Source organism: Chelmon rostratus, chromosome 15 (assembly GCF_017976325.1).
Source record: "Chelmon rostratus isolate fCheRos1 chromosome 15, fCheRos1.pri, whole genome shotgun sequence".
Classification (NCBI taxonomy): domain Eukaryota; kingdom Metazoa; phylum Chordata; class Actinopteri; order Chaetodontiformes; family Chaetodontidae; genus Chelmon; species Chelmon rostratus.
The window spans coordinates 21,855,433-21,880,876 of NC_055672.1; the positions used below are offsets into that span (position 1 = coordinate 21,855,433).

General features: G+C 42.9%; 1 protein-coding gene across 1 annotated transcript; it reads left to right on the forward strand.

The window, feature by feature from the left end:
* Window positions 1–560: 560 nt before the first annotated feature.
* Window positions 561–23,866, forward strand: LOC121618241 (coiled-coil domain-containing protein 85C-A-like). The gene is made up of 6 exons (XM_041953612.1): window positions 561–1,488; window positions 15,889–15,968; window positions 16,602–16,694; window positions 18,061–18,153; window positions 19,432–19,530; window positions 20,962–23,866. The coding sequence occupies exons 1-6, from the start codon at window positions 822–824 to the stop codon at window positions 21,049–21,051; spliced, it is 1,122 nt and encodes a 373-aa protein (XP_041809546.1). The 5' UTR covers window positions 561–821; the 3' UTR covers window positions 21,052–23,866.
* Window positions 23,867–25,444: the final 1,578 nt, after the last annotated feature.

Sequence of the window (25,444 nt, forward strand, 5' to 3'; positions counted from 1 at the left end):
TTTCATTTGGGCTTTTCTGGATTAGAACACTAATTCAAATTTGAAGGGTGTTTAGGTGGAAAGGGGCTACAGCAATGTTCTCCCCTGTTATGCAGCACTGCGTGGACAGACTAAATGAAGGTTTAATAATTTCATTGTTCTTCTTTTGGGGCCACTGGAAGTTTTCTAAATGTAAATAATGTTTCCCAAATTTCTTATGAATTCTTATTACATTAATTGCCGGCTCTACATAACACAGTCAGTGTGTCAGTGTGCACCAGTCAGTGTGCACCAAAAACAAAAGTTACTGCTATTTGTAATCAGTCAATATAGAATGTGTTAAAGTTTGGAAATCTGAAAACAAGAATTGATGCCTGCTGAAAGCAGTGATATCACAACCATCCAGTCTCTCAGGCACCCTGAGGCGGGGGTGTCTAGTTGTCTGGTTGTCTGGTGGCCTTTGCGTTAGGGACGCTGGAGGTGGATCCAGGTCTGTGGTGCTGCCTGTAGAGGACACTGTGTTACTTTCTGCAGAGCGGGATAAGCTCCCTCTTCCTCTCACTCTGTCTGTCCTCCGAGTCTCCTCCACTTCGAGGACTGACCGGCTCCGGTCTCCGGCTGCAGACTGCGCCGCGTCTTCAAGATGAGCCTCCCGCGTTACTGTCCAAGGAAGTGAGATTTCTGGGCAATAATTTATTCCTCAGGTGGATTAAAGGCAGCACAGCCGGATTTGGATCTGTCCCTGTAGCCCGACTGAAAGTGTATCTGGTTTTCATTACTTAGCAGTTCTGGACCGGTTAAAGCTCCCAGCTTGTTCGGACAACACTGGACACCGCGGGGACATGGACAGGGCGGATGTGAGCCAGCTGTCCGACGACGAGCTGCTGATGCTGGCGAAGGAGGATCTGATCCGGAGGCTAAGGAGGCTGGAGAGCCGCAACATGGACCTGATGCTGGAGCACGAAAGCATGATGAAGGACGTGAACCTAAGCCTGCAGGTCCACCTCCGCGAGATCCGGAGCCTGAAAGACATCAACCAGAAACTTCAGGACGATAACCAGGAGCTCAGAGAGCTGTGCTGCTTCCTGGACGACGACCGGCAGCGGGGGAAGAGGGTGTCCCGGGAGTGGCAGCGGTTCGGCCGCTACACGGCCGGCGTCCTGTGGAGAGACGTGGGGCTGTACCAGCAGAAGCTGCAGAACCTGGAGGCCGGTCAGGAGGCGCTGAGGACGGAGAACGTGGAGCTGAAGGAAATCGTCCTGATGCTGGATGAGGAGAGGAGCGGAGCCGGCTCCCGGAGCTCCATCGACAGCCAGTGCAGCCTGAGCAACCTGAGCTGCCCGGCGCCGGTTCGGGACGTCGGCGACGGCAGCAGCACATCCAGCACCGGGAGCGCCGGTAGTCCCGACCACCACTTTCACAAGACACCCGAGGGAAAGACAGCATCTCTGGGGAGGTCTATGGACGACCTGTCCGCCCCTCACTTCCACAGAGGGACTGGACTCAGCGGTAAGTGATGCTCCTCTTCAGTAGACGGATACCAAAGTGTTTTTAAATCTCAGTAAAACAACCAGAATCCAACACTTCAGCTGTCATTTAGCAACTTTATCCTTTAGCCTGGAAATACAGCAGGAGTTTGACTCACGGTCCACGAACGAGCTTTGTCCCGGCTCCTCATCACAGCCTTCATCAGCAGTTGGAGTTTGCTCAGTTGCCATGGAGACGGGTCTGTTGAAATGTGAGTGCTGTAGCTGTTAGGACTTCACTCACAGCTCTTAAGGGGCTTCTCTTAATTAATATCTTAAACATGACAAGTTAATATTATTATTTATTGAACCAACTGCCAGCCTGCACGGCAGTCTTCATCCGTCTTTAAAACACGAGGAGCTGATGATTAAAAATGTGCTGCAGGTACAATCACAGTCAAGTTTTTCAGGGTTAATATTTCCTGACATTTATTGAGAACAGATGTGGTCAGTGCTGAATGAAATGAAAGCATGAATGACACATCAATTGGCCATGAGAAGCGTAACACACCTGACAGGTTTTGACAAGGGAGAAGAATGGGAAAACAAAAGAGGATATATCTAGTTTTGTTGGGTCAAGTTGGGTCCTTTTTTAAAAAATTGAATGCACTATGTCGCGTGTCTCTGTCCAGTGTAAACCACGTGTCTACAAACTTGGTGATTTTACCTTTTGTAGATAAAGTGAAGGATTGATCCTTTTTGGGATGAGACATTTCAGCTTCTTCACAGGCACATGATGAAAGCCATTTCAAAAGCCATTGGGCTATTGGAGCAGTGATTTTGTCACAAAGCTGTTCATCACAAGGCAGTACTGTGGTAGGCTGTGTGTGTGAGCTGCCTGAAGCAGAGTGCCACGCCGGCGTATCCTGAACTATGAGGAAGTATTAGCTGAGAATCTACGAGTCACATCAGTGTGGTGTGATGACTGAATGCATGTTATCAAGTGAATGAAAGACAGCCTTAACTGTGGGATCAGAAAGGGCCTTTATGGGTTTATGTAAAACATAAGAATCATGAAGGAACTCTTACCCTGAGAGTATCACTGCCTTCATTCCCAGTGCATTCTGGGAAAAGCAGCAATGCTTGAGGTAACCCATGACCTTCTGACCTTATCGGATAGACCAGGAAATCACTTATGTAATTAATCCCACTTTAAACCGCAGTCTGGACCATAATTTAAAGTTTTGTCTCCGTGATGCCTAAAAACACACATTTTCTTATCACAGACTGAGGTGATGTTGTAGTCACTTCGCTGTTTGCGCACACTCACACTGAATGACATTGTCTGGCCCAGCTCAGCCTGGCATAGATAGCCCCAGCCTGATCACCTCAGCTCATTAAGGATGAATTCAGATCTAATGAGGATTTAGCGCCGGCAGTGCCAGCAGGAGGTACGTTGTGTCAGCAAGTGATCTAAAGCCCGGCTGGAGCTGGATGGCAGCCGAGGTGCCAGTGAGCTGCATGCTAACTCCTGTCTTTGACACATTCCAACAGGTCTCAGTCTGTTTTATGACAAGAGGAATATGAGATAAAAAGCTGAGATGGGGATCAAGGTTCATAGCTTGGCGAGGCTCTAGTAGACATACTTGTTTAGCAGGTTTGACTAAAGCCTGCTGACTGACTCACCAGCAGTCGGGAAAAGTGAAAGTGTCACTTACAATGAAGCATGATGTTTAAAAACTCCAGCTCTGTACATATTTCAGTTTCTTTTACACTATCAAATACACAAACATGATCATATCTCACTCAGTAAATAAACAAGAAATTGACCTACATTAGCCTCAGTCTCATGTTGGGTGGATATTTCTTATTCCTTTAGTAAAATGTTGGACTTCCAGCTAAAAAACAAAAATGGATAAAGATCTTAACACTTCATTCTGATCGAGGTGGCAGACTCTGATGGGCACTTAGCTGCTGCTTTTAAAGACTCGTCTTCCACAGATAACCATTCAACAGCTGATATCACCTTTTACTACAAGTACTTTGTGTAGTGTTGTGAGTGCAGTCAAATGGAGCCAGCTCCACTGATAGCAGATAACACTGGGACAGAATGTGTCACTCCTGTATGGCTGTTTTGCCTTCAGATCTCCTGTGAGAGAAAGGTTCACAGTCACATTACTGAATAACTGTTTTTTGCATTTTCTGTTTGGGTTAATGTCTGTCTATTTGCTTTAATATGACTTGATGTCTCACATGAACTCAGTGTGAATGGTCTGTAAACACAGTCATGTTTCGCAATATTTCTACTGCAGGGACGTAAAGACCTGTAACTTAAGGTGCAGTTAGTGTCACAGGTTCCTCTTTTGTGTCCTCTGGTTCTGAGGGCATGGCTCTGGAGCTAGATTTCTGCAAGGCTTATGATGTTGGTGGTAGAGGTTTGGTGCACGATCAGTCAAGTGAGCATGATGTGGTTTGCGTTATTTGCGGGAATTTATACCATTAATCCCTAGCACAGTGTTACTACTTTAATTAGATTTCCCAGTAACACTACAGTAACATAGAGTTGTTATTTTGGAGATCTTGAAGCCAGTCATTCAGCAGCGCAACCACTTGCGACCCTGACCATAATGATTGTGCTGCATCACGCAGTCTGTCCGAGATTCTTCACCTGCACCGACCATCATCTAATTCAAAGGAGAATCAATCAGTGGGTTAGTTTGAGAGCAGGACCATCAGCCGAACTGTTGGGAGTGGGAGTTGGTCTAATGCAGGTCCGTACTTCTAAAGTGTTCTGGCTTAAGAAATTCGGTGAAAGCACAAGACAGAAGCTAGCATGAAAGTCTCACAGGTAGATAAAAGTTTAGTCTTGTTAAGATTTGGCAATGAAAACGGGGTTGCTGATGTTTTCTCTTCCATGGATAGACTGCCACATTCTGTACATGTTGAACATAAACACATGCAGATGCAAACATATATATATATATATATATATATAAATAGACACTTATCGAAGTATTTATATGTTCATCATAGAAGTTGTTGCCTAAAATGGTTCGTTGGTTGGTTTTTAGTTAATAAAAACAAATAATGTTGCTTGTACTGAAGGTAAAGACCTTTTGTCATTGGGCAATATGTTGTTCTTTCAATGATAACGGTTGGTTAAGGCCCCTGGATTTCACTGTTCTATGCATGTTGGTTTTATGCAAAGGGCTCAAGATTGCATTGGAGAAACCCAATAATGCATTTTGAACACAAGGCTGTTGTTCTCAGTTCTCAAGAGGTTGCCATTATGAGACACGTTTACCTGACAGTGATGCAGCTGTAGTGAGATGGAGCTGCCAAGCTGCGAGGTCCTGCAGGCTCTCCACACTCACCTCCTCTCAGCCTGCTTCTTTACAAGCTCCAGAACAGACTTTCACACTTCTCCTTCTGTACACCCCTCTGTTCCTCCCTGCTCTGCATAGGAGCTCACACTTGTTTCCTTTCCATTAACTTGTAATGTGAAGCCCAGCTATCTAGTGTCTTTGACAAATGCAGCATGTGTGGATGATGGCTGCACAAATTGTCATGCCAGGATAAAGTCCATGTTCATGGACAGTGTCTGGGCCTCCCTGCTGTGAGGGTGATGGCCATCCCTACCTAAAACATATATACAGATATATATTGCAACAGAGTGAAACTCTTTAGATAAATCCTGAATTTCAATTTATTCAGTTCGAGCAAAAACCTTTTAACATTTAACCTAAAAAAAAAAACCTTTTAGAAAAAAGTTCGCTCTGCTGGGAATACACTTATTTGCTTTCATCCAAGACTGACATGAAAATATTACTCTCATGTCTGTGTATTAAGTACAGAGACAGAATGGGACTATGATTATCTTATCTTAGCATAAAGACAAGAAGCAGGTGGTAACAGCTAGCCTGGCTCTGTCCAAAGTGAAAAAATATGCCTACCAACACTCGAAAAGCCCCTAATGGAAACATATCTTGTGTGTAACTTTTATGCAAAGAGATAAGTAAAAATGACAGATTCTGGTTTTAAGTGGAGTTGCATGCTGAAACAATTTCTTGATTGATGATGATGATGAGCTAATTCATCTGCCCAACACTTCAGTGCAGCGTCTCCAACTATAGCACCACAATAGGTTGCCAGATGTAGTCTGTGAGTCTTAGTTTTGGACTATGTATGGACACTGTGGTACCAAACCTTGCAGCCTCACTGTGACAAGTCTCCTGGAGGTTGCACACAGTCAGTTTTTTATAATAATTTATATTCCTCAATGTGAGGTATCAAATATGTATTGTTTTGTACTGGTACTGAAACTCAGCCTTTGCACTATGATTCCCAGGTCTGGTTGTGAACAGCTGTATGATGCAGTAATGTTATTCGTCCAGTGTGGCAAGTTATTATACATTGGTCACCAAATCAAATCTGAGAAGGAACAGTGGTGCTCAGTGTTCCTTTGATATTATAATTTAATCTCCCTTTCCATGTGCCAAATTGAATTAATTATGAGCTGAAAACATTCAAGACAAACCCTCAGGACTGCAGCCAAGGCAGAACCAGGCAGGAAGGCTGGAACACCGTGTTCTCAACACAGGTCGCCTGCAGATCCAGCTGGAGAAGTAAAAATACCCAACAGGCTAAATGTCACTGTTTATATTTTCCCTGAAATAATAGAAACAGCTATAGCTAATCATTTCCACAATGCAACAGCAACTAAAACACAATCAAAACGGCTGCAGACATGATTAAGTCGTTACAAGATGTTAATTTCAAAAATATGCCCATAATCCTGCCATAGATTAACTAATAAACTAATCTTAAATATATGTCAGGACATGCACCCTGCACATTTTCATTGTAAAGCAATGAATACGTCAATCACGGCATGTCAACTTTCCTAATGTAAAAAAGGTTTGAAAAAATTCCAACTTAAAGGTGGAGTTGTGCTTTTGTAAGAAAGTTCGAATCAAGTTGGTTTAATTTTTAATGGCTCATCAAACTGGAAATTTTCTGTAACAACATGACATGTGAGAGTCTGTACTCTATGTGGACAAAAACAAATACCAGGCTAAAACAGTGCCAACTACCATTGTCAGGAGCAGATTAAGGTGCCAGGGAAATAAACTGAAGCCACAACAGTGCCTCTATTTGTCCCTGTTTGGAGTAACTCTGCTCTTATGTTCTGACGAAGAAACATGCTGAACCCACTCATGCTCCCCAGAGGACGAACTCTGCACTAACAGCAAAATCATTGGTAGAACGTGTCTACTTATTCCTGGGTTCATTGTTCACACCTTAAGGATGAGAAGCAGCTATCTTTGTGCAATTAATAAGGAACACGTGAAGACTTAGATTGTCTTGATAAATGGATCTCTGCATGTTTCAGTAGCAGGTGAAGCTGCTGAATAAGACTCTTGGAGCTTGAAGCTGTTGGAGGTGTTGACAGTCGTCCTCACAGTAAGAAAGGCTTGACCCCTCATAAGCAGACAGGAGTCAGACTGGGAGTATTTATAGACATGACAAATGTAAAACCAAATGCACTTAACTAAAGCTGTTTGGTGTCTGTCCTCAGGTTTTGTGCATGTGTCTCCAACTTTACCTTGATGTGGGATTCAGGTTGTACTGTTGCCTCGCTTGGACAGGTTTCGTATATCGTAAATGTGTTCAAACATTGTGCCACCATGAATGAGGATGACAATTTTAATGTTGAGTGTGTACACATATAGATGGATTGTCATGAAATTCATGTTCCTCTCAGGATGAATTAGAATAGTTTTGGTAATCCTCTGACCATCTATCAGATCAGAATTTTAACTTGTTTGGTGTTCGGTCATGAACCAAAGCACCAAACAAAAAAGAGAGAGACATTCCCATCAGCCTCAGCTGTACTTTGCGCATGGTGATAACTAACAAATGTTAGCACGCTAAATTAAGATGTGAACGTACACAACATTATATTTAATAGACATCAACATGTTAACATTGTCACCTGGACCTTATTTGTAGCATTAAATACCAACATTTACTCACCCAGACAACTTTGGTGGCATTTGGAGTCGTTTTGAAGAAATTAGCCCCCAGGGATGCCCCGACTACTCGTATTATACGGATATACGCGCCGCTCCTCTGGGGCTCCTCTGGGGCTCCTCTGGGGCTAATTTCTTCAAAACGACTCCAAATGCCACCAAAGTTGTCTGGGTGTCTAAATGGTCGTATTTAATGCTACAAATAAGGTCCAGGTTGGCCATCCAGATCTAGACCCAATCACAGGTAGAAACAGGCGAATATCAGCTAATGTGAACACACAGACCACAGACTCTCCTTCCCTTTCATTAGATAAACTGAATACATGCTGCCTCAGGTCACTTTGACCACTTAGTGCTATAAATCAGTCTGACCCTAAACTGATCTGTCCTAATGAGAAAGTCAACATTCTGGGACAAAGCCATAAAACTGAAAACCTTCAGATCTGTCACACTGTTCGACCTGAGCAGTGCCGAGACTGCTCCAGCAGCTGTGGCTCTCTTTCATGTGCATGTACTTGTGTGAATGTGAAGATGCTGCGTGTCTCTTCTACACAGCACTCTGTACTAACGGCCATACTGTTATAGCGCTCTTGCCAAACACACCAGGCCCCATTTACAAAAACAGTAATTTTACCTCGCATAACACACAGTTGCTGCTCTACTGCTGCGTCGATCAGTTAGTTTGTTAGTGTTAGTTTGGACCCAACACAATATTTGTGCAACACCCAATCGATGCAGCAGTAGATCAGCAACTCTCGTGTTCTGTGAGGTAAAATTACTGTTTTTGTTAGAATGGAAACCTTGGTTCTATCCACTTTAAGACAAATTTATTATTACATGGAATGTATTCTGAGAAAAATGCTCTAATAAACATAAACGCAAGCTTTCAAGCTTTTAGACCTTTTTCTCCAACACTCTGTCGTGTTTAATCAGTGTTTAATGTTGTGAATACACATAATTCATTGTAGTGAAATTTAGAACTCTTATGGAAAAACATAAAGACCATTCAAATACAGTTATTTTCTAGTATCTATTTGAATTACTGTATTTATTTTGGTGTGTCTGTTGTCTATACAGACAATAAGTGACACACAGGGTGGAATTCAGAGTGGACAATTAACCTAAGATGCATGTCTTTGGGCTGTGGGAAGAAACTGGAGCACCCAGAATAAACCCACGCAGGCACAGGGAGCACAGAGAGAGTCTGTGAGGTACTCTCCACAGAGAACATGTTTTAGGTTTCTTGTTGATCCCAGCCATTGTTTGCTCGAGAGTGACAAGTCTTTCCCTCATTTCTGGTGGTTACCTACTGGAGGGCCTTTTGCTGTTCTTCCAGAGATTTCAGGAGACAGGACCTTTTCTTTTCCCACTGGACCGTCTCCTTATTTAGGTCCTCCTCTGCCTGGACCAGCGCAGCCACTAGGCTGGAGGTTTCTTCTTTCTGCTGGGCCAGGGAAGTCTCCACCTTCTGACAATCCTATCATTTTTCAAGATCTTCTTTGAGCTCTCTAACTTTGCAGAGAACCTCTTTTTCAGTGTCAGTTATTTTCAGCTCGAGGTCCTTTATATTGGTGTCAATATTGGTGTCAGGCTGGTGTCCTCAGATGGTACATCAGGACGTGGTTCCTCAGAGGGTCGTGCCTACCTGTGCTTGTGAAGGAGCAGCAGCTACCTATGGTACGTAGGAGGCAGCAGCGTCCTGTGTTTTCTCAGGGGAAGCAGCTACCTGTGATGTCAGGCTGTGTTTTTTCAACTGCCCTCGCAAGTGCATCTTTCTCAGGATGCCTCACGAATTGCCCCTCAGGCACAACAAAAGAATCTTACTGAATCACTACAGGACCCCGTATCTAATCCGTGTATTGGACACACTGGCTGCTCTTTCCTGAGCTTTCAATACTTTGCCTTACCAAGCTCCTCGTAATTTCTCTTTTGGAAGTTGGTTCCAGTAGATTTTCAGCCAGGGGTTTATTTCCTCTGTGCTTCTTCTGGGGCCACTGTTGCTGGAAGTCCTTTAATAAAGGCACAACCTCTTTGAATGAAAATGATTGGAGGCAGGCAGGCAGGAAAAGTTTATTTTGGGGGTGAACGGGATCCAGGGGTCTGCGTAGAAAGTATAATTCATCTGAAATAGTCTTGTATGCTCCATAGCTTAACAATTGAGAGTGCACTGGTCTTTAAAGATAAACACATAAAAGCTTGCTACAGATCCCTCAGTTTATTGAACTGTGGAAAAATGAGCTTTTCAGTGCTCTCCAGTGAACAAAGTTTGTCATGAAGACACTATTTCTAAATCACCTCAAACCTAGTTTGGTATTTCTGTACTGCAATTTCTTGTTACATATTGACCAACATATACACAGAAACAGATACATCTGCAATAAGCTAATTTCAGCCTATACAGTATATCGGCCTGGTTGATTTATCTGACTCGATTAAATACACCTGTGCTTTTCCTGCTGTGACATATCAAGATGGCTGCTGTGAAAATGCCTCTTCAGCCAGATGATATTAGCAATACATCTCTTTTGAAGACAATTTTACTTATTGTAAATCAAATGTACCATTTTCTATTTCATGAAAAGCTTTTCTGCTGTTTAGCTTTTGTAGTGAGCTTCTTGAATTCTGGAGTGGTGTGTATGAATCTTCAAAGAACTAGTCCTACACTCCTTAGTAGAAGGGAGAATTTAGCTCAAAGCACATACAAAATGACTCTTGGGTCCAGTGAAAAAGATGATTGTCAGTGTTACTCAAGCACATGTTTAAATAACATGATGATGACAGCCAGGTGTGCTGAGACAGACGCCAACTCTGTGGCGGCAGATGTGGCCGGACACTTAAACGTACCTCACAGACCCTTTCATTGAGTGGAACATGTGACCAAAGTCACTTTTCAACTGTGCAACGAATCCTCCTCTATATCTCGGACAGTTGCACCTGGGACACAACAAGGTACTGCTGAGTTTCTTTTAACATTCCTGATGATGGAGTCACCAATGACCAGGGTTTTTACCTGATGTCAGTGTTGTCTTGCAGACTAGAGTCTGCTCATCCTGGAGGCGGTGTGCCAGTCACGGGGACCAGAAGCTGCCGATCGAGGAGCTCCTCCATGTGTTTTCCATGTTATGTTATTCTGTCTTTCAGTCGTTGCTCTATAGTAACCCATTCAAAGCTTTTTCTTTCACCTTTTGACACCCATTACATTTAAATGAAACGCTTTCGGTGGACGTCCAATGCAATGATTATTTTCATTGGAAGATATTACAAACCACCAGGCTAGCATCCATGCCAATTCAAATCGAGCGTTCACTTTGCTGTAAAAATTAGCTCTGGCCCAGCATCACAGGGATTTCTTGAGAGAAACCACCTGGTCTGGAATTTCCACGTTCCAGCACACATAATGGACTGTGGGAAACAGGCATGCTGAGGACACGATAATAGCACATTGTTTTATCCAACATCACTGGAAGAGCCCCAGTCACCCTCTGGCACCTTTCCAGTGAGGAAGTGAGGAAGGAAATCTGCCAAAATTGGGCATTTTGCACACATTCATCTTCACTGAATACCAACATAGCACAAATAAATCCACTTCAGTCCCACAGAGCCCATCCCTATTTTGCAGAAACATCTTTGTTCCTTGTCTTCGAGTATCAATCCTGCAGGCTTGATACTTGTTGTGTAAGTTCAAAAGCTGTCCAATAACTTCACAAGCTCCATAGCTTTGGAGTCATTCTTTTTGTTAATATGAATATTCAGGTCTCTACTTAGGATTCATGTCTATCAAGGGTGATCAGTGATGTTGTTTGGTCAATTGTTCCGACACACTTGGAGCACTGCCCTGTCATCTGGTCAAGTACTGCAAAAAATACCTAAAAGTTGTTCAGAACAGAGCTGCCAGATCAGCTCTTCGTTGTTTTTTTCCATACTAATGCGAGTGAGATGCATAAATGACTATACTGGCTGTAGAGGGTACAGGATGCGTACATAGCAACATCACTGCGAACCAAAAACTCACGGACTCAACCACAATAATAAGTGACAGTAACTATATTAACAGCATGAGAAGACGCCGTCCATTGTAGCCAGCACTCGGTTCAGTATGTCATTTGCTAAACTTTAGTTAAGCAAACAAGTATTTTAGATAAAGAGTTACGATGAAGTCGCCTGTTAAAACCCAACTCCTCCAAACAGAGCTCCTAGCATTAGGCGAAACTCTGATAGCACTGCTGGGCAACAAACTGGGGTGTATGTGCTAAGCTAGTCTTGAATGACCCTCACAACATAAAACAAAGCAAAACAAATAACAGTTTATTGAATGATTTCACACTGTAATGTAGCCGTGTTACTAACAAAACTCCATGCTCAAACATCCGTTTTGGTCCGCTGGCCCTGGTTGATTTTTTCACTTTATTTTTGGTATCTTGAAATTTGTCTCCTGAACTAATCCAAAAGAACCTGGCCTCTGTTTGCATCGGAAACAGAACGGCAGCAGCACCAGCAGCTGTCCCTGGCACAGGGCGGCTCTGCATCGGCGGGTGGTGCTTGACTCTGGGCAGTGGTGGCCTCTTCCTCCCCTGCACATCATAATTGAAATGACCGATTCCAGCAATACACTATTAATGGAAAAAATGGACACTTTTTATGTGGCCTTTTAATGCAAGTGAGACAAGATGGAAGATCTGTTTTTGAGCTTCATCTAGAGCACATATGTCAAACTGATTCCACAAAGGGCCGTGTGGCTGCAGGTTTCTGTTCCAACCAAGGAGGAGCACACCAGGCCAACCAATCAACATCAAGGGATCATTAGTTATCAGCTGAAGACTGAGATCAGCTGATTAACTGATTCCAGCCTGGTGTGCTCCTCCTTGGTTGGAACGAAAACCTGCAGCCACACTGCCCTTTGTGGAATCAGTTTGACATGCCTGATCTAGAGCATGCCCCCTGGATACCCAGAGGCAGAGACTAAGAATCCAAGCAGGAATAGCTTGTTTGTTCTGAAAAACAATTACTTCACTGGTTTGCAGAAGAACAACAGATTTCAAAGCAGTGCCCTGGAGACACAGAGAACATTAAAAAACCTTTTGTTGTCTGTCACACTATGTCCCAAATTCAGATATAATAGAGATGAGGTTTAAAAGAAAAACAGACAAGTGTCCCTTTAGATAGAATTGAATTTAATGACTGGCATTTTTAAAATTGGAAGTTTTAAATTAGTAACAGGCAGACGAAACCTGTTCCTGTAGAGGTTAAAAACTGGCCTGCAACCAAAGGGGTCTTGGCTTGAGTCCCAGGACCGGCAAGGAAAGTAAAGTTCAGCTGTAGCCCCTCCGTTAATTCTCACATTCCTCAGCAACCGGTTTCAAGATGTCCTTGAGCAAAATGCTAAATGCTCAATAGCCCAGCGGTGCTATCAGCAGCACACGGCTGTGGTTGCAGTGGGCAGCTGGTAACGTGGATGTGTAGCAGGTTGTTGCTGACAACGATCAACTTCCTCCATGCAAATAAAGTCATAAGCCATAAGTGATTCCTTTGAGATCTTTGTGAAACTGTAGATGGCAAACCATTGAAAGAAAGAGACAGAGGGTGTACTGGATGCATGCTGACCGACTGTAATTCAAGGATGTCCTGTGTCCTTTGCTTTCGTCAGCATTGTCTCCTGTAGTGTGTGTGTGTGTGTGTATGTGTGTGTGAGAGGTTTGCCCTGAGGTCAGCACTGTCTGTACCAGTGACTTTGACTGCATCACCCCGGTCATTATTACCTCTTGTCTACTTGACCTGTATGGATATAGTTGTGTCTGTGTGTGTGTGAGGAGCTTTACCATAGTTTTCTGGTGTCTATGGCGCATCACCATGGTGACATATGCTGCAGATCATGTTGAGTTCTGAGGATCATATCAGAACCTCTAAACCTCTGTTGAAATCACATCTGGAAAAATGTATTCAACAACTATTCATTAACTATCCGCTACTGTGTTTTGCAAAGCAGAGCTGACATTCAAAGTAAAAGCCTCATAAAGAGCACTGTGCATCATGATTGAAATCTTGCATGGCGATTGTAATTTATCATAAATACAATATCAAAGAAGTTTCCCACAGCCAAGTCTGTCTCCTAGAAATGATGTTTATGAATAACTTCACCGTATTCCCAGTTATGTTGTGGTGACAAACATAATCTTTGCCTGGATTACATTCACATTCTCACATTCAAAGCTATTTTGATTGTTACATCAAAGTTTGGTCTGCACCAGAGCCACAAGGAGGCTGTTCATCAAATCTTTCCCCTAACCCATCCCTTTGCTGCTTAGATATAGCCATTAAAAGTTTCAGAATGCTGTAGTCACTACAAGCACATCTTGTATTGCAAGATCAGATATTTTGGTAGAAAACAAATGAAACACATTGTCAATAAACATTAACATTTTGTGACTTTTTACAAATATTAATAAGCAACATTAACTTATTATGTTGATAGGTAACATAATGTTACTGTCAGAAAACATACTTTCTGCTGAAAACGAGTTGTGTAGAACCATAATTTATAGGAGACAGGATCGCCACAGTGGTTGTAAACAAACAACAGGCAGCTGGTTCATCACACTCTTATTGGCACCTTGAAAGTAATTAGGTGTGTCTACAGTGCTCTTTTCACGCTAGCAAACTAGGAGTAACATTTTTGTAAACAAATAAAGTGACAAGCTGTGGAGAATTGTGACATTAAGTTAAGTTACAACCTTCTACAGCTGAACTCAGTTAAACCGTCCAAAAACAAACAAACAAATAACAACAACAAAACAGTGAAGGTGTAGACAGATGAAGCTACAGCAGCTCTACAGGGCTGTTTGGAGTGCACAGCGCCACCCAGCAGAACCACATCAGTCATGAGGAATTTACATAATCAGTGACATCATACATCAGCATGTTATGATGATATGGTGTCACAACGACAGTAAAATCGCTCCCCAGCCAGAAAGTCGGATGAATGACGAAGCGAGGGCTCCATCAAGAGCCAAAAACCTGCCTCTCAGCCAGGTGACAAGGAAACAAACAACAGTGAAACTGAAGGCTGCAAAGCAGAGAGCTCAGGAGATGTTTTTCTTTTGTTTTGTGAACAGCTTAAAGGGACTACAACTTGCATTTTGCTGTACAACCCTGAGTGGAGTGGTAGGATTCCTGTGAGATCAGTCGAGTTGTTGTACTCATGTACTGCATCATCTCTTCATTAATCACTCCGTTCTGCTCTTTTGATCGTCTCATGCTGGTTGAATAAGACACAGAATACGTGCTAACACTGCAAGAATCAGGATGGCAGGTTCAAATTACTTCCAGAGTGAGAGAGAGGGAGAGACAGAGAGAGAGAGAGAGAGAGAGAGAGAGAGAGAGGCAGAGAGAGAGAGAGGCAGAGAGAGAGAGGCAGAGAGAGAGAGGATGGTTGTGGAACAACTTTGTTCACTCTTTGCTTTAACAGCTCCACTAACCTTCTGCTGCAGCTCAGCTACACGTCATGGAAATGAGCAAAAAGTCAAATGTGTGTGTGTGTGTGTGTGTGTGTTTAGTATAATTGAAATCATTCCTGAACTTTCTGTCTTAGGACTGGCTCTGATTGCTGAGAGTCTGAGCATGCTTTCCTTTAACAGTTACCAACAAAAGCACAGTGCTTTCTTCACTAACCACAGACAGGAGCAGGAACAAATGATGGAAATATTAGGAGGTCAGGAAATTAGAATTAGTGTGACAACTGGCTGCTTTCACATCATTGTTCTCTTTGACCTTTATTTTTTTGCTTTATTAAGACAACAAGACAAAACACTGAGAAAACAACACAAAGAAGATAAGAACAGTAAGAACAGAACAACTTTACTGAATTTCACAGGGATAAAGAACAGGGTTATGTTAGTAGTCATGTGTGTGCACGCGTGTGTGTGTTCTGAGCAGCTGGTCTATGGGACGGATGGATGAAAGAAAGAAAGCAACGGAAAGTGTAGAAAGGGAAATAAGTTTAAAACGTAAAGAAAAACATGAAGATAGGAACGTCCACTGCAAGGCTGTCAACAGACTTGCTGGGGCCCAGGGACAAGAGACCGTCATAGTTGGGAATCTAAAAAACATGCCAGTCACACACACTGGACTTAAACATTGTGCAGGAATCACTTTGCTACAGCCAACAAACCCTGTGGATGCTCACGGATCAAGATGCCATTTTAGGATAAAGCTACATGGTGCTTAACATGTGCTTATGTCAAAACTGCATGCATTAAAGTGAAGGCGTGAGCTCAGCCAACCAGGAAACAGAAGGCTGTTAGAGACTGTTCTGAATAAAACCCAATATTTCCTTAAAATCTGCTGAGTGTGTAGAGACATTAGGCGAGTCCAAGATCATGTACACTTCTGCTTTCCTTTTCCGGTTTCTCATTCAGATGCATCTGCCAGCTACATCCGACAGCTGGAGAACCAGGTGAGGATGCTGGAGGAGGAAAACAAGCAGCTGCTGTCACAGGTAACCACTGCCATCGTCATGCCATGCACTTACCACTTCACACAGCGCAAACCCCATCAGTGGATGGATGCAGCCCCCCTCTGGAAGGGTAACACTGGTCTGACGCTGTTTGAAGTGTGATCAGTGCAATGATGGAAGGACAGTTTGCTGTCTGCTTTGTCTTTCTGATGATCGATGTTACAATTAACCTGATGAAGGCAATAAAGTAAAATGTTGGTGACCTACTATAATCAGAGTGTGGTGTGTGCTTACATATCTTTGAATTATGCACCAAAGCTTTGAGAAAGGAGTTGAAAGGAGTATTCTTTATTTATTCATGAGATTCTAATGTCAGCTCTCTTTGATTGAGCATGTCATGAAACACATGTATGAAATATTTTGTCCAGACAACTTTTGGACTAGAAGACATAAAATATTGAAATTTAGTTTTAGAATAACTATATAGTAACAACATTGTCCATACTTCAGGTTTCCCAGTAAATGAATGTATGAATGAGATCAATACTGATCCAGCTGATCCAATTCCAGTGATCCACTTCTATTAAATCAAGGATGACTTCTGCAGATTTAAGTGATTATTTCAGTCATCGTACGTTTTAATAGTCTCTCTCTTTCTCTCCCTCTCTCTCCCAGATGAATGGAGAGGAAGTGAAGAAACTGAGCAATGGTTTGCCTCTTTATCACTCAGAAACTCAGCTCCCACAGTTCCCGGACAACATGCACAACGTATGTACTCCATTACACTGACATCAGTGAGTGTGTGCGTGTGTGTGTGACTCATACCAATAACATACAAGCAATAAGAGCTGAGCCTCAGTATATTACAAAGCTCATATCTGCTCTTGTTTATCTCGCTCTGCCTGTCTTTCCTGCCCCTGGCCCCTCATTCCTTCTTACACTCCCTCCATCTTTCACTTTCATTCAGTTCAGCTGTATTCAGTTTGGGCTTCATTTGAATATCAACAGCACAGAGGATTTACATCTCTTGCACAACCGTAACAATAAAATCAGACAGGAAAAGATTCAATATCGCAGCTATAACCAGAATAACAACCTCGTATAACCACCTCTGTCAAATCAGCACATTTCACTTCGTCCGAAAGTGGACTGGCATCTTTATTTCCTGTCGTATTCTCCAACGTTACCATAAAAGAATAGTTTGACATTCTGAGAAATAAACTGTTCACTTCAATCAATAAGCTACAGCCAGTTAGCTGAAATTATCATAAAGACTGGAAACAGAGGGGAAAAGTTAGCCAGGCCAAGAAACACCTCCCTGTAAAAAGCACAACCTGTTTTTATATAAAATGTGTTCATCGGTATGGTATATTAGGTACATTTTGTTACTTTTCGACAGAGTCATTCCCCCCTGTCTTCAGTTATTATGCTAAGCTAAGCTAGCCAGCGACTAAACAAACGAGAGGATTTTCTCATCCAACTCTGGACGAGAAAAGGGAATGTGCATCCTTCACAGCATGACCTGTGTCCTGAAATGATGCTAAGTCTTTTCTGAGCCATCTGAAAACCACGGCAGATTGTTCCCTCAAATGAAACTCCAGTGGAAGCCACAGCGCTGATTCAGTAACAGCGTCAAGTGACAAACCCCGCTGTGACTCCTGACAGTGGTTTACATAATCACATAACTGGATTTGTGTGGAAACGTTTGTGGAAATTATGAATGAGACGTGGAAGGGAAAAAAATGCTTGTGTAACTAGTTCCATGTCCCTCCTCAGTAATTATATTTTCCATCATACATCACCTCAGTTTATATATTAAGTTTGCTTGCTGCTTTAAGTGTATGGGACAGCAGATGTAGGACATCCTACCCCATCTATTGATGGATCTGGCTGATCTATCCTCTCCTGCTTTACTGCAAACACAGCAGGTCTCCAGCACCTCCTGTCGCCGTGGGAACACGTACCTACCTGCCTCATGAGTGCTGCCTCCTCCCAAACCTTCTCCTGTTATTCCCCTTCTTATCTTTTTTCCTTTTCTCTTGCCGCTGGGTGTTGCTACAGCATATCTCGACATTCTTCCCTGTCTGTGTACTTGGTGATTGCAATGATCTGACAGTGCTACTTGCCTTCCCAGGGTGCTGCTCGGACCCCCAGCGGTGAACTCTCCCCCACAGGGCTCTACCTCCCCCCGGGGCAGAAACCAGAAGTTGTAGTGCACGCAATGAAGGTAGGCCACAAGCGAGCCTGTGTGAGTTCTCTGCTTTCACTGAGGTGAAAGCAGAGAACGCTGCTCCGACTGAGCTCTTCAGTCAGTTAAAGGTGTCCATTCTGGGTCTACGCTTGCTTATGTCAACTGCTTGAATGCTTAGAGAAGGGTCCAGAACAATTATGTGGAAGATGGAGAAGAGTGTGTAAGTGGGTCCACACAGCATATGATTCTCTTAACAAGGTCCCGTTTCAGTGAATGACAGCAGCTGCCCCCTAGTGGCTAATGTAAGACAAAGGTTTTACTAAAGCCTGACTTCTTAGATCTACTTCCATGTATTTTTGTGGTCCATTTAAATATTATATTGCTGTGGTGCAGTTTTACTCTTATTTCTAGTCTTGTTGGACTGTTCATGCAGTTGTTGCTGTGCTGTTTGGGGAAACAGTGTTTGGTGGAGGACTTCTCTTTGTCCGTAGAGGTGGCAGCTGCTGGTTCACCTAACCAGCATGGATACAAACAACCAAACAACAATCAAACTTTCTCCGTCTGTCGTGTAAAAATGAGTGTAGTCCAGTTGTAGGTGAGATTGTTGGATAATGTTCGGCTCTTTAAACATTAGTGGTGCCAGGGAGGATGTCAAGAGAGCATCTCTTTTCACTTTGTTTAAGGATAGGAAATGAAATGTTAGGATGGAATAGGATGGGGAGGTTTTCCTGAGCCATTAGAGCAGTAACAGTGGAGAGAAAGAGTTTCTCACTGCTTTTTGGACTGTGGCCGACTGTGTTCACTCTTTCAGCTGCTACAGCAAGCGTTCAGGATGTCTGGAGAAACATTTTCTAAACATGCGTCCATTCCAGGCCACCGATACGGCCAGAAGTGGAGGGTGAAATGTCAGGGGTTTCATTTTGTTTTGGAGTCAAGCAAACATGTCTCATTTCTTCAGTAGGAGAAATGAAATGGAGGCTTGTTTGGATTAGGATGTGAATGCTTTATTTGTTAGGATGTTGAAGGCCAGATTGAAAGTTGATTACAGTTTTTAGACTGAGACAAGAGTTCAAAAGCGTGTGGGGCCTTAAAAATGTTTATTATTCTGTCGTAAAGGATGACCTGATTTTTGGTCGTTGTACTTTTTCAGTTTAATTGTGTTTTTCTGTTTTGTTTTGTTTTTTTTATGTACATTTAGATTTTTTTTTGCTCTGAAAACAATGTCATATTAAGTAGCTGTTGTTGTGCCTATAAAGTTTTTGAAAATTTAAATTCTCTCTCTCTCTCTCTGTGTATGTGTGTGTGTGTGTATAGGTGCTGGAGGTCCATGAGAAGGTGGACAGGCAGAGCTTACAGGGATATGATGAAGATCTTAGTGAGAAAGAGAAGGCCATCGTCAGAGAGATGTGCAATGTAGGTTTCAATGTGACGCATCTTTCATTCTTTCTTTCTTCGGACAGAAATGCAGTCAGTCCATAAATGTCACTACCACATGTCTGAGACTTGAAACATATTCTATAGCCTCTGATTTCTAGAAATTCAGATTTTAATCCTCTTCCCTGTAAGATGTGGAGTTTGTTAAGAGTGAGACTGTGATCCAAATATCCTCCAGGAAATTCCTGTTGAAAATCCTGCTGGCCACATGAAATGACTCAACACATGTATCACAGTAACTTCTGTGTTGACTGGAACTGCTTCTCTTTGGTGAGGCGTCCGATGTCAGGTGATAGTGATGATGATGCTTTTGTTTACTTTTCATGTCCTGAACCTTTCACCAAATGCCTGAAGGAGTTTTCACACTCAGCAGCGGATTCAGATGTCACTGCAGCTTTTGGTCTTGCAGAGTAGGAATATGCAGTGTTTCCTGTTTCCAGCTGCACTCACCACATCTTCAATTTCACTTCAGCTGATTTCACATCTGAAAGCAGAGAGCTGAGAAGCTGCTGGTGCTTGAAGTTCAGCTCTGAGAGGTTCTTGGTAATGTCCACCATGAAAACTGTTAGATTAGCTCACAACACTTTCCAAGTAGCATGCCAAACACTGTTTAGAGGGTTTCCCTGTTCGAGTTGCGCTCAGCTGGAGAGAAGCAATGTGGGAAAAAGATGGAGCTTCTGGTCAGGGCCAGGGTGCTGAGAGAAGACTGCACCCACGACAGCATCCAAAGCGTCCACTTGAACGACGAGCAGATACTCAAAGTGACCGAGGCTCATGTTTAACGCTGTTTTCCATTTGTCTCCCTCCCTGATCCTGATGCATTCTGGGGATCCAGTTTCGTGAAGACTGTGGCACCATGGAGTGGCTCAATTGTAGGGGCGATGAGGTTGCAAAGACAGAGCTAAATCCTTTCTTAGAACCTCACACAGACTTATATCATGACACTTAGACGGAATGGTGGTCAAATCTTGGGGTTCAGGGTTGGGAGGAGCAACTGCGACATCTGCTGGGGGCAGAGTGGATTGCAGGCAGGAAGAAACACCTTCCCACTCTGCCTGTGCCTCTCCGATATTCCTTGTGCTCCTGCTGTTTAGCCCTCCCTTTTTTGTTTTTTCTTTCTCTCTGTGAGTGTATGTAGGTTTGATGGGTGTGGCTCTCCATTCCCTCCACTTGCACCCCTGCAACCCATCCACTCATCAAGCTCCGGCAATAGATACATCTCAAATATATATGTATGAGTGAACAGCAGTGGACTGGGTTCGATGAATGCCTTCTGTAGTCTTGCAGCTGTTGGTTGCATGTTATTGACAGAGTTTCCAGGGTGATTTTCTTGGGGTTATCAAAGTTTGATTTCACGTGATGTTACTGCCACTGCCACTGTAATGGCACTGTGTTGTTTATCCCTCTCAGGTGGTTTGGAGAAAGCTGGGTGACGTTGCCAGCAGCAAGCCTTCTGTCCGACAGCAGCTCTCAGGCAACCAGTTTAAAGGGCCTTTATAGATGAAGCTGCCAGTGGTCCCAGCAAACATACACAGCTGCTTTGGACTGGAGGCTTTTCAGGACAGCATTGCTGTCTTGGCTGCACAGCCTCCTCAGCCTGGACTAAACTGAGTCCTGATGGATGTACAGCTCAGTCTACTGGGACACTGGGGGACTCTGGCAGTCACAGTTTGGTGCAGATGGACACACGACAGCCAATCTCATACTCTCCATTAGCAATGCGTCCACACAGCCTCTACAGGAGCCTCTATTTACGCTGAAGAAAAGAAAGGAGTACATCTCAGATCTCTTACTTGATATGTCCTCGCTCATCACTTTTCTGCTGTGCTTTCCTGAAGGCCATCACAAAGCTCTTATTTCTGCTCCGAGGAGCCGTGAGCGAGGGGAGCAGCCTTCACGGACGTCTGGATATCAGTTATTGATTGGCTGCTGCAGGTGATTCGACTGATCTGATCCATTACAACATCACTGGAGCATCATGCCAGGGTGAAGGCGGATAAGAGACTGAACTTGAAGTGTATCAGGCCCAAATTTAACATTTTGTTTTCTTACTTGTTGTTTTCATGATCATTTTTATTAAGGATACAATTAAAGTCAGAGAGCAGGAGAGTCTGCCGGTCAGCAAGAAACTCTTTTTACAATATTCATCCTCAGTCCCATGAAGTCACATGTGAGTCTGATGAGCATCAGGTTTGATACGAGCTACATAATTTTAATTTCCCTGAAACATTTGACCTAATAAATGATTTCCACGATCATATTCTGGGTTATTAAATAATGATTTTACAATCAGAGCATCAATAGATCCAGATGCAAATAATGAATAGATAATATAAAGGCATTCTGCTTCCTGAGCCTCAGAGCTGGACACATCACACAGACTGCAGGTTGTTCTTCATGTGCAGGTGTTTGTTAGACAGGAAACAGGCCCTGCTGCTCTGGCTCTGATAACTGTCGTATTAGCACAGTACACATGTGTGCAGAGACAAATTCATTGAAAGTCTCTACAGCTGTAAAAGCCTGCTGACAGCTGTTCCAGCTGTGATCAGATGTTGCGAAAAACAAAAATCGCTTCACATGACGCTTCAGAGGACAGAACATGTCATTTCTCTGAAAGCATATTTCCAAGTTTCTTCTCTCCTCGCATTGTTTCCTTGCTTCTCCTCATGCACCCTTGGTGGAGGGACTAAGATGCAAGGAAGGACATATATTGATCTAAAATAACCCAACCTATTGTAAAAAATGGTGAGGAAAGCCCTTTGATCATTATCACTGCAGTCAAGCTGGCCCTCCCTATATTGTTTTGCAGTACGTGTATATATTAGGCATTGTGGTTGGAGCATACAAGCAATGATTACAAAATATAAGCAACCTTCTGGTGAACGTTATTTCACACTCAGTCATTTTGTCAATAAGGAGTGAATGAATATATAGTTATACAGAACTAAATCAAGCATAAGGGAAAAATGAATTAAAGTAATGAGACAAAATATCCACTACCTGCAAATGTAATTCAGAGAAAAATGTAGGTTCTGAAAACTGAGGCTTTGTCATTTCAATTGTGTGAATAATCAGCGAACTTAATAAAGGATGCATTTCAAAAGACATCTGAGCACCAAAATAACAGAAGCACAGAGCAGTTTCACTCCAGTTTGATAGTGTCAGACGATATCAGGGTGTTCTGGCGTTGAATATGTTCCCTCTAAATTCAGACTGATATTAAAAGGAAACTTCCTGTATCCACCAACCAGTTTCATGTCACCCTGACAGAACGCTACCTCAGAAACTATCAGCACCAAACAAGTGATGAAATGAGTTTGCGACAATATGGCTAATTTTAGTTGTTAAAAAAAAACATCTACAGTAACTGTGACTATTTATTCTAATTTTGATGAGTTAGTTTTCAAAAGAAAATGTTTGTCACATATTAATGTGCAGGAAACAACAACACAGTTTTAAGGTGCGGCTTCAGTCCCAGATTAGCAGCGATGCACAGTATAACACTAGTGTAAGTGTCATCTGCTGTTTACATGTCCCCCTACGTCACTGCCTCAGAAGGGGTTTTGGGGTTTTACATGGTTCACTATGCAGTTATTCAGTGCAGGATTTGTTTACATTTGCAGATCATTTAAGTACTTAACAAAACACATTTACTACACATGTAGTGATTGTAATCATGAATCCACATGAAATCGTTTTCAGGCCTTTATGTCAGTTAATAATATTGCGAGCCTTGCCTTTAACAACACTTCTCACATAGTGTCAAACACTGTCCAGAAACCCAAATTTCCCTTGAGGACAGTTTTGTTTCTTATATTTTGAAATATGATTTCCATGTCCTGCTTCATTGTTGTGACAAGCTTCACATGTTGATGTCTCCCAGATCATTGCTGCTGCTGCAGTGAATGATCAACACACTCTGCTGCTCTTCCTCAGAAGGACTGTGCACAAGTGCAGAAGACCACGCTGACCCAGGGTGGCCCACCAAACCAGTGGACTCTCACAAACCAGGCTTGTTCCCAAATCCCACAAGTGGATAAAAAATCCCTGGATAAAAAATGACAATGTAATACTTCCAGCATGACTACAGCTGTACAATTTCAGTGTGGTTTGGTCTCGTTTTTACATCGTCAGGTGGATTTCAAATGGCAAATAACCATAAATACATGAAGTAAGCTGACATGATTAACTTGGAATAGCGTCTATTTCCAGTTGCAGTTCAATTATTAAAATACATAAATAAATCATGCCTATATGGAGTGTGTCAGTGATGCCTGTTTTTTGTGACCACCACCTGCCTTTGGACGGGCATAATAAGTGTCAGTGTGTCAAACTAGAGGGTAAAATGATTCATATCTTTGTTACATGAATGTGTGATTTATTTCTGGCTTTCTGTATCTGATACAATGGACAGAAGTGCTCATGTTGAGATGTCACCTGTCAGAGTACATAAGGTACCATGTCAGTGAGAGCATTTGAGCATTTCTATGCATTAACTGTGTGGTTATTGCCAGAGAACATCTCTCTCATAATGTTCCACAGACAACAAAGACTGATACAAGCCTGACAAAGTGAAAACTTATTGTTAGTAAACTTTGAAAAAAAAAAAAGGAACTTACTGCATGCAGCTGACTGTCGTTGTGGTCCTGGGTGAATTCAACTTCCTGCTTCCTGCCAGGGCGGGCCTTGCTCAATCATCCACCTCTTCTTTTTTATTTTGCCCTTCCAGGTTTGTTGTCATTTCTTGTACAAGTGTTTTATTGTAACAGACTTCACTTTTATATCTACACTGGCTTCATCATAATTTGTCTCCAGTAATACCATGATCAAAGTCTTTGCATCTGTTCTGGTGTCAGTCTCTGGCTGCTTCCATTACCTTACACCAACCAAAGCACACAACGCAAGGAAAATGACATGGCAAACTTAGGTCAGAGGCCTGGAATGATATCATTTAATCAGTTAATTAATGTCACATCTCTTAACTCGAAACCAAGGCTCAGACAGTTATTCCATATTTATTTCTGACTCAGACAGATTCTTAACTACATTTATATTAGCTGTAGACTAAACATGTCAAATTCATAATGACAGCTAGATACTGAACAGAAAGACAAAACCCACAGAGCAACTACCAATGAATGAGTCTTTATCTCAACTAAAAACTCCTCTTCTGGGACTCAGAACAACAGTTGGCCAATGAAAATAAACCCAAGTGACGCCTGTTAACGTCCAGTAGACAAGCTTTGTGATTCTCCCTGAGTATCTGCTTCAGTTTGATTGAATATGCTCATACCACCCTTGTCACTGCTTCTTAGTCTCCTTTCATGTGCTCACTTGGCCCACTTGTTCCCTCCTCGGGAGGCAGAGGTTGCTGTTCTGCCTGTCTACGTCACTGCTGTCAGACATAGAAGAAGGCTCGAGCGGCCCTTCTTACGACTCTGACCTCTCTCTGAAAGCAGAATCTAAGAAATTTCCTCGTCAGTACATTGGTCCTTTTGAAATTGGAAACATCATCAATCCTTCTGCTGTACGTCTGAAACTTCCGGCCTCTCTCAAAATTGCTGCAGCTCCTCCTCGTCCTACCCCAGGTGATAGATGACCACCTTGCCTGTACTGTACGACATCCCCTGGACATGCACCCCCTGGGGCTGCGGCTTGCAGTGTATTTGGTGGATTGGGAGGGAGCAGAGCTGCATGGTACCAACAAATTCTGGATGCCTCATTCATCAGCTCCACACTGCACACCCAGACAAGCCTGGCTGGATCCCAGGATTCCCAAAGAGGGGGGGGTACTGTTCCATCTGACCCGAGAGCAAAGTGAACTGCAGTAACCTCTAGTCTCCCCTGGAGCTGCTCCATCTCTCTCTTCCTCCCTGTGTGTCAGTGTGCTGTG